This window comes from Cariama cristata, unplaced genomic scaffold, assembly GCF_000690535.1.
Source record: "Cariama cristata isolate BGI_N322 unplaced genomic scaffold, ASM69053v1 scaffold17224, whole genome shotgun sequence".
Lineage (NCBI taxonomy): Eukaryota > Metazoa > Chordata > Aves > Cariamiformes > Cariamidae > Cariama > Cariama cristata.
This window is the reverse complement of record NW_009613654.1, coordinates 2646-13091: the sequence shown is the minus strand read 5'-3', so window position 1 is coordinate 13091 and position 10446 is coordinate 2646. Positions and strand designations below refer to the sequence as shown.

General features: G+C 41.9%; 1 protein-coding gene across 1 annotated transcript; it reads left to right on the top strand.

The window, feature by feature from the left end:
• Positions 1 to 830: 830 nt before the first annotated feature.
• On the top strand, positions 831 to 9628 carry LOC104160871 (probable G-protein coupled receptor 116; the record flags this gene model as incomplete). Its single annotated transcript, XM_009699114.1, has 6 exons — positions 831 to 1088; positions 2531 to 3901; positions 4850 to 4891; positions 4988 to 5047; positions 8337 to 8421; positions 9549 to 9628. Coding segments are annotated over 6 exons (1896 nt in total), but the record flags the coding sequence as incomplete, so codon positions are not given.
• Positions 9629 to 10446: the final 818 nt, after the last annotated feature.

Here is a 10446-nt window from a genome sequence, read left to right as displayed (position 1 = left end):
CTGTGTGTTTTTTTGCTTAGAGTAGTCAAAAATATATGAAGCATTAAAAAAGTCAAATATTTAATTAAAACTATCTTTTGAAAGATATAAAAAGTGATTGGTTATATCTACACAAGTGAGTGAAAGAGGCTAGGTCCCGGCCCAGAGGGCATGTGGCACTGCATGGCTCATACCCATCCATCCACATGAACGCTATCCCCCCCAGACAAGGTGACCTTATTCATAGTATTCAGCGGGAGCAGTCGCTGGCCTGGAGTGTCCCCTGAACCATGCTCAGGCATTGCCTCGATGAACATCAGTGGGTACAAACCCAAAGCAAGCTAGAGAGTACACTAACAACCATGCTGTAGGGACAACTCTAGGCCAATACCCAACCTCAGACCCAGGCTCTGTTTAGCGTGTCCCCTCAGCCACTACACTGCACAGATAGCTGCCAGGTCTCTGTTTTCAGCCTAGGTATCCTGTCATAGTGCTCTTCACTTCTACCAACCATCCAGAGTCACCCTCCTCTCCATGAGGTTAGATGAGAATAATTATCTTTCTTTCATCAAATACTTACTGTGTTTATTTTAGTAAATTAAGCACAGCAAAGTCCCAGGCAGAGGTACAGCTACTCAATTATGTATTTTCTTAACTTGCTAGATTGCTCCCTCATATGTTTGGGCTCAGGCCAACTATTTTCTCACCAAAAATTTCCAGGAGCAGTCTGTGAGTTAGCATAGGCAACAGACCACTCTCAATAGGCAGTTAGGATACCTTATTCTGGAGGGTCAGAGAGTCGAACACTACTAGCATGTCTAGAATGACCCTGTCTCTGTTTATTTTACTAGTATAGGGGTAGCCATTATGAAGGAGGATCAAGCTCCAGGCAAATTGCACTCATGATGTATTGTTATCTTCTGTTCCAGTCCTTGGTCAACAGTCCTGAGGCAAGAGCAAACCTACCTAACTACCTTGCAGAGCTTAAGGAAGAGACAGGAAAGGAGCTAAACACAATAAACAGTTCTCCTGCAAACCTAGCCGCAATCGTTAACATCCTGGACATGGTCTCCTCTATCCCAGCAGATGCAGAGGAGCTTACTATTCAAGTAAGGTTTTATTTTAAGTCTTACCTATACTTTAGTCTTTTTGTCTCAGGGAATGACATTCTCCCTGACGAAGTTTCACAGTTAGGGTCGGGAACAGGAAAGTACTAAGGGAATGAGATGAAATGACAGCAAAGATGGAATGACAGTAAAGAAACAGAAGAGTTTATGAAAAGTCAAAATTATGAAGACAAGGAGCCTATGCATGGAAGAGAGGCTGCTGTATGCTTAGTAACTAGAAATGTTCTACAGACTCATAAATGTCTCTAGCATTCTAAGAGGAAAAGACAAGGAATGACGGATGAAAAATTGGACATGAGCCAGCAATGTGTGCTTGCAGCCAGAAAGCCAACTGTATGCTGGGCTGCATAACAAGAACCGTAGCCAGCAGGTCAAGGGAGGGAATTCTCTCCCTCTACTCCGCTCTGGTGAGACCTCACCTGCAGTACTGTGTCCAGGTCTGGGGTTCCCAGTAAAAGAAGGACATGGACCTGCTTGAGCAGGTCCTGAGGAGGGCCACAAGAATGATCAGGGTGCTGGAGCACCTCTCCTATGAGGAAAAGTTGTCAGAGTTGGGGTTGTTCAGCCTGGAGAAGAGAAGGCTCCGGGGGGGCCTTATTGCAGCCTTTCAATAATTAAAGTGGCTTTATAGGAAAGATGGAGAAAGACTTTTTACCAGGACCCGTAGTGGCAGGACAAGGGGCACTGGTTTTAAACTGAAAGAGGATAGATTTAGATTGAGCATAAGGAAGAATTTTTTTATAATGAGAGTGGGGAGACACTGGAACAGGTTGCCCAGAGAAGTTGTGGATGCCCCATCGTTGGAAGTGTTCAAGGTCAGACTGGATGTCCCTGCCTATAGCAGGGAGGTTGGACTGATGATCTTTAAATGTCAAAAGCATTCAGTGATTCTATGAATAGAAGCAGGAATAGAAAAAAGGGTTGAAATAGGGATAGAGAGAGTAAATTCCAGGGGCCATGATCAAGCGAGGAAAATCAACTGGATGTTGCAACAGATGAATGGCAAAAGAAATCTTAGAAATACTTGGAAACTTTGATTGTGAGGTACAGAGGAAAAGTACTGCTCTTCTGTGCAGAAAAGTGCAAAGAGACTTGATGTTTTGTAGCTGGAGAACCCTATACGAGAGAGAGCGAAAAATCAAAGATAGCACAAAGGCTGAGAAAGAAGGGAAAGAAGGCTGGAGAAGAAAAAATACTAATTAATATGCTAAAAAAAAAGCTACGCAGCTCCAATTTTGGAAACCTTAACTTGAAAATAGAGCATACAGAGGGTTAATAACTGAAGGTTTCACATTGATTGAGCAAAATAAGAAAATGCTGGGTCTTTTCGAAAGGCAATTCTAGGACCACGCAGAAATTACCATCAGAAACAACAATGATTTGTATGGGATTTCAGTAACAGCATTATTCTGTTGTTGTTCCAGAATTTCCTCTCCACAGTGGACTTTATTGTTGCTGACTCCACAACTGAAGCTTGGGAAGTCCTGAATAAAGAGGAGATACTCAAAAGTTCTTTGTTACTGCATTCAGTAGAAAATTTCTCCCTGCACCTCCAGCCAGTTAATAATAACATTCCTCCTGTCTCTGCAAACACCCTTCAGCTACAAGGTATAGTTGTCACAGAAAATAGCAACACAGATTATAATAAGAGCTTCCGCAGTACAGAAAATCTCACAGTTAATGTGCTCATTGGTGAAACTGAAATTCAGACTCTAACTCAAAATTCAACCATTGTCAGTGTGATGTACTCAAAACTTGGACATATTTTGCCGCGGAATGAGCCCGAGTATGTGAACGGCTTACTGATAACAACAACTGTGAGCAGCAACAGAAGCCAGAAGTTCAATATTAATATGACTTTTGCAAAGAAAAACTTGTCTCTAAAGATGCCCCAGTGTGTCTTTTGGAACTTCACACTCAACAAACACAGGGGGGGCTGGGATACTCGTGGTTGCACACCCTCAGAGGTAGAAGATTATGTCATTTGCTCCTGCAATCACTTGACATCATTCTCCATTCTGATGTCACCTGATAAATCCTCCCAGGTAAACTTTGAGGATTATATTACCTACGTTGGCCTGGCCATTTCAATCTTGAGTTTGGCAGCCTGCATTATAATTGAATCCTTAGTCTGGAAATACGTGACAAACAACACAACCTCCTATATGCGCCATGTTTGTATACTCAACATAGCTGCATCACTCCTGATTGCTGACATTTGGTTCATTGTCACTGCCTCCATCAATGACCAAAACCGACAGATCAGCAGAGGTATCTGTTTTGTGGCCACCTTCTTCATCCATTTATTCTACCTGTGTGTCTTTTTCTGGATGCTCAGCCTGGGCCTCATTCTTTTCTACAGACTGGTCTTCATTTTACATAACACGAGCAAGACCGCTCAGAAAGCAGTGGCATTCTGTCTGGGATATGGGTGCCCCTTTGTCATTGCAGTCATCACCATTGCTGTCACACTGCCAAGGAACAATTACACCAGAAAGGATGTCTGCTGGCTCAACTGGAAGGACAGCAAAGCCCTCTTGGCCTTTGTCATACCTGCCCTGATCATTGTGGCCATGAATTTGTTCATCACTGCAATTGTTATAATAAAAATATTGAGGCCAACTATTGGGGATAGGTCAAACAGGCAGGAGAGGAACTCTTTGTTTCAAATTGGCAAAAGTGTGGCCATCTTGACACCACTGTTAGGCCTCACCTGGGGATTTGGCCTTGCCACCATCATCAAAAACAGTCATCGAGCTTTCCACATCCTCTTTGCTCTGCTCAATGCTTTGCAGGTGAGTTACACATACATATGGTTTTGTTTCCTCTATGACAATTTAAGGTGTAGTGACATTCTTGCAGTGCTGTGCTTGGAGGGGAATAAAAACAGCTTGGGAAAGCTCAGGTTTGTCTTACACATCCTTATTCCCAAAGGGCTCTTTGGGAAACCCATTCCAGGAATTCAGCAGTATTTCATATTCTCAGCTGCCTTAACAGATGTGCCTTATAGATAAAGCTGACATAAAGATAACTTCCAACTTTGCCAGTAGTTTTTGGAAAAACTTCATTTTGGAGGATCAGCAAAATAGCCCTGTAATATTCAGGTGGGCAAGCTTCAACAAGTTTGGTCACATTTACAGTGCATCTGGAGGCATCATATTGTGCTCTTGTGGGTTCAAGTAATGAGGGAATATAAACAACATGAAAGTCACCAAGAACTGCTGAGTAGTACTAACAATAGATAGGAATTGACCAAAATACACGATTGAGAGTTTTCAGTCAGTATGATTTTTACAACAACATATTTAGGTGGCCAGTTGGATCGCAGTACCATGGGATTTCTTAAGGACACAACAGTTATGTCTACTCTGTCTCTTAAGAATGGCACCAAAATTGTATGCTTCAGACCCAACTCACTTGCCTTTTATATTGTGAACCTGCTAGCTTATGTGGGGAGCATAGGCAGGGCATGTCTTCCATACACATTCTTCCAAATATGTTTACTGCTAGCAAACTCTCTGTATCACTTTTGTAGACCAGATACAGACACACTTTAAATAGGCCAGGCCTGGAGGACTCCTACCACATCAGCAGTCCATTATGTGAGAACTAGTCAGAAAAATACCCTCTGTCAAAGAGTTCAGAGTACAAATAATCAACATAGACAATGTTTGAGATAATTATGAGGTACTGCAATTAAAAGGTTGGTGTCATCAAACTGCATGTAATTATCTGTCTCCTAGGGATTATTCATTTTGGTGTTTGGGACTCTCTGGGACAAGAAGGTAAGAATTCAAACTATTTCTTATATTATAACAAAATACTGTTGGAATTTGAACATAATTTCTGTATTTACTGATTGATTTTTTTTTTTTTAACAGATACAAGAAGCCCTGCTGAAGAGGAATTCATTGTCCAAATGGAGTTCGCAGCAAACAAAGGTTAGAACCTTGACCTCAGAATGTATTTCAGTTACTGCTGAATAGTCTAACATTCTTTAAGTGTCTTTTAAGTCAAATGAACTTTATATTCTGAATTATTTATTAGAACTAGTAAGAGAAAGAGAAGACACTAACAACGTAAATACGAATATAGCCCCTTTTTCAAAGTTCATTATTTCACCTATAATTGGTAAAAAATAAGAAGGAAATTGGTGGACATTTACTCTAAATTCCATAAGAAATAAACCATAAAATGTAACTGAAGCTTTAAGTTAGAAAACAGAAAATTTCAATGGCAGTATTATTTATTCACAACCTAAGAGAAATGCAAAGGGAACTTCTTGGGGAAGAGGCCCTTCAGCTATGAGCATGAAAGGATGGAGATATTGCAACTTGAACTCATGAGACAAGGAGATAGGTTAGCCTCTACTTTATGCTGAGAACAGAAAATGGGAGGAAGTATGAATCTTTTGTCAAAATCATGTCTATGTGATGCAAAGACTCAGGTTTTAATGAGCGAAAGACAGAACATAAATGAATGTGTTTCTGGAACCATGTGGCCTGGACGCACTCCTAGAAGAGGAGAAACTTGGGTCCCATACCCAGCAAATTCTTGCATTTAACCCAAAACATTCAGTGCCTAATAAAAAAGAAATAATGCTGCAAACAGGGACTGGATCCTTAAGGAAGATCTTGGAGGGTTTTTCTTCCATCCACAGAGGATGGACTAATATTCACCTCACAGGCTATGGACTAATATTCACCTCACAAAGAACTCTGCCAGTTGAAGACGTGTTGCGGCTACTGAGTTGGTTGTTATCCTCTTTCCACTGATACCAAAGATGTGTTCATCTCTACTTCTGCACAAGAGGGGCCACATTCCCAGACACAGAATACAGAAAAGTTTCAGCCAACAGCAATAAAACACCTCTATCTGGGATGGCTGCATGAGGATGGGTAACTCTGTGTATTCTAACACAGAAATGCTTGTTTCAACTTACACTTCTGTATTTATAACCCCTTACCACAGAAGCCACTCCAGGGTGGGTAAGCGATTGAAGGCATCAGAATCTAACCACTGGCACTTGAGGTGGAAAAAGAAAATGGTGATAAATGCTAGCATCATTCTTATATGATAATAAGGCTTAATCTTATACTGGTATCTGAACAGGGTTTATTCAGAAGAGCCTGTACAGGTATTGCTAAGGAACTGGGCAGCAGACTTAAAACCTAGCATAATTAAGACAGATGGGTACATAGCCTTAAAAGAATTAAGTAGTCCATTAAGGCTGAGCTGTCAGCTCAAAGGAGCAGCATTGGCTCAAATTACTGCAAATTCCACAAGTGTGACAGAATTGCTGAAGTTGGAAAGTACCTCCAGAGATCATCTAGTACCACCCTCCCATTCAGAGCATGGTCAGCTAGAGCTCAAAGCCATGTCCAGTTGGGTTTTGAGTTGCTCCAAGGATGGAGACCCCACAATCTCTCTGTGCAGCTTTTCCTGTGTTTGACCACCCTCACAGTGAAAAATTTTCTTCCTAAATGAGATCTCCTGTATTTCTATTTCTTCCCAACACCTCTTGTCCTTTCACTGGGCACAAACAAGAAAAGTCTGGCTCTGTCTTCATTCCCACCGCCTCTTGTTCTTTTACTGGGCACCAAGAAGAAAAGTCTGGCTCTGTCTTTACTCCTTTCCAGTCATATGGCCCCCAGCATGTCCTGGTGCATAGGACTGTTCCTCCCCAGGGACTGGAGGACTTCACATTTCCCTTTGTTGAACTTCACAAGATTCCTCTTACCCGATTTCTCCAGGCTGTTGAGGTCCCTCTGGATGACAGCAGACTCACCTATCAGTTACTCCTTCCAGTTTTATATTATCCACAGACTTGGTTTAGGTTGCACTTTTTCCATCATCTATATCATTAATGAAGATGTTAAACCAGTACTGGACCCAGTAGTGACCTCTCTGCATGTCCCCTCCAGCAATGTGCTGGGGGCCCTGGCGGAGGCAGCCTGTGCTCCAACCATCTGCCCCGTTCAGATCTTGTGTCAGAACAAGACAGGAAAGATGGAGTTTCTGCCTCACATTTCTTCATTTAGGATCATCAGAATCATCCACCTGGATTTTTTTTTAACTGGTACTCCAAGTATTCCAGTGTTTTCTGTAGGAAGATTACTCCTGAAAACCCAGATCTGGGAACATTTACTAATGCATTTTTAAAGTGCCATTCCTCCTTCCTAGCTTGAAAATGACATCTGCTGGATGTGACGCTATCCTGACTGTGGGAAAAACTTTTCCCCAGGAAACTGTAAGGAAGGCAGGAATAACTGATACAACTATCATTAAGCACTCCAGTTTCTTCATTCCCTCCCGTACTGACACATCCAGCAGAATAAAGTAGAGAGAATAAGTTGTTAAGTCTTGGACCTCAAGTCTGAATTCCTTTTCAGACAAAATCTCCTGGGCCAGACACTTCCAACTCTAGCTGGCACTGTGGAAGCTGCCCCAGGCAGTGGAATTGGCATATTTCCCTGGCAGTTCTGCTGATAATGAATAAATAAAGCCAGATCAAAGACTTTGATCAAACTTTTCAGATGTGATTCATTTACCTTTTTCCTCTACCACCGTATGATATAGGTGATAATGCACAAGACTGCCTAATTTTCCCCACCATGGTACAACCTAATGAATGGAGAGGAAGTGAACAGAAAAAGATGTGTTTTCTATATATTTTTTTTAACACATCTTTTGGGGGAATCCCATTAAATACTCAAACCACTTTAGAACCGAAAAAGAAACTTCATTTTCACAGCAAAAAGTTTCTTCCTTCTCATCTGGACTGTAGAGAGTTGTGTTCCAATGCCCTCTAGTGTGTCAAGTTAAATTTGCCTCTGATTATCTCAGGCTATTGGCCTTCAAAGACCACCCCCAAGCATATAAGTCTTAGCTTTTCTGGCTACCTTAATGGATATACTCCCTCAGATAAGGGACGAGAACTCTGTACTGTTTGATACGACAGACTCTGGAGCCTAAGCCATCTTCCCTGGCCAACAGTCAGAGACAGGCTGTTTGTGTCCTGTAGTTTCTTTTAAAATTGATCTCCTTCATTGCCATCATAAACATGCAGATGGATGAACTTGATGCCTCACAAACTTCTAACTTGTCCCCCTGTGGATTACCTGTTTGTACTACTGAACAGAATTTTATTGTAACCTTTTTTTCCCCCCTCAACGTGGCTACAAAAAGAGTTTCCAGGCTTTTGACAAAAAGCGATTTTCTCTCTTACAGTCAACCTCCCTGATCCTGGTGACACCAATGCTTGCTATGAGCTATCCATTTTCAAGAACCTTTAACAACTTATGTGGGAAAACAGGTATGTGACAACAGATCTCTCCTACTGAAGTGCAAAAAAGGTTTTGCCTGCATTCTCATTCTCAGGGCCTGTCTATCCTGACCAGTCAATCTATTTGTCTATCCATCCATCCATAGATGGTATTTAATCTTCTAATACAAAGGAACTCAAACAAGTCATTGGTATCACTAGCATAATTGTTCATGATTGTAGCATAATGCTAGCAGTATAATTGCCTAAAACTAACACTAAAACAAGTATTGGATGGTGGTATGTTTCCCCAACTCTACAACACACTGATTGAGCTTAATGATATCATGACACAGTGCTCCTCAGTTCATTTACTGTTCTTGTCCTCGTCACTATCTTGGAGCTGTATCTCTTCAAAGGTTCTCTGGCTGTCATTTTATGGATGTCACCATTTCAGTTACGGCTTTAATTTGCAAGAAGCATTGCTAAAAATATGAGTAATGTAATTCCTAAATGTGTAAACATTGCATCCAAGCATTTCTCAAGAGAAGATGGTGACATTTGGTCAAAGTGGGATATGAAGGAGTTTAATGTAGGCAAGCAACTTCTTTTTAAGAGTCTGTTTCTTAGTCCAATAATAGAATGAGAAGTTGGTCTCTGACTCTGCTACAGTAAGTTTACATGAGTACACCAGCCAGATACAGAAGCCTTTCATCACAAGAATGAGACTTGCCCACAACTGCCTCCCATGCTGCTGCCACCTGAAACCCCCTTACTGTTAGCACTCTCTTCCACACTCTGCTCTTGCGGTCTGTGCACCTGGGTCTTAGTTTAGAGCCTCATGGTCACAAGAGGGAGGGAACTGGGATTCAGCTCAAAAGCATGTGTTCTACATGCATCCCCATGCACAAGGAGGACCACTATGTCTCTCCATTTGTGTGAGTAAATTATTACTTCATGGCATGATTGTCAGTTCAAGCTGACATATCCTGGTCGTGTCACCAAACACATTGACTTCTGTGGTTGCTGGTATCGCTGTAATCCAGCTAGTGTCAGGGCTGCAGACCAAGTCAAAGCCACTTGGGTCATCAGGACAGGTCTAACTGTCCTTACTCTGCAGTGCCAACATGTCCCAGGCTATCTGTCCTTATGTCTAACCACTATGCTTTGTTTCGCAGGAAAATACAGAGTATCTTCTTCAGAGCCATCCAGCTCTTCCTCCGAAAACACTTCCAAGTCATACTCTTTGCTTAACTGAGGCACTGCAAATGCTAAATCACGTAACTCTGAAAGGACCTCTGCCCTTTCCAAGACACACACAAAAAGTACCTGTGAGTCATCAAGAAGTGGACTGCTTCATTTTGACTAAACCGTGCCTTGGTGCATTCTTCTGGAATAATCATTCCTGGCTAAGGTGTAAGGCAGGGAAGCTTTGAGAGGTGGAATTTTACAGGGGGTGCCAATCCCAGAAGAGATGACAAGGATTTGAAGGCCTTCAAGCGCCAGAAGAGACATTGGGAGTGAAGAATTCTCAGCCTTTAAGAGGGTGCTTAGCACTATGCAGTATTGAGCCATGAATTGCAGTGCTATACACAGCTGTTGTCCAGCGGTTTCAGTATTTCCCCTATCAAGTCTCTGAATGATTCCAAAGGCCTGTGTAGATACACAAGTACCTCATAGCTTCTCTCCTGCCCTCGCATTAGAGTCTGGAAAGACCATAGGGTATAGTGTTCTCTACTTCCTGTGTAAGACTTTCTGGAGCCAAAGATTCACAACTGAGACAGTCCATTTCAGATCTTCACTTTTGACTTGGATAAAATGAACACCGTGATGAATCCTGTGTGGTTTCTGCCCTCTACCACAGAGGGGACTGCATTTATTTAATGCATAGTAGTGTTAAGTATGCAAGGAGTCTCTTGTGTAAAGTCTGTATGTTTGGGTCTCCTCTCAGAGGAGAACCACACTTGGAGGGCTCAGAGAGTCAACTCTGCAGTGAATATAAACCACCATGTGCCAGGCAGGATGAAAGGTTTTATATAAATTATTGCTGTAATACTACATTTGTGGAATCAATTA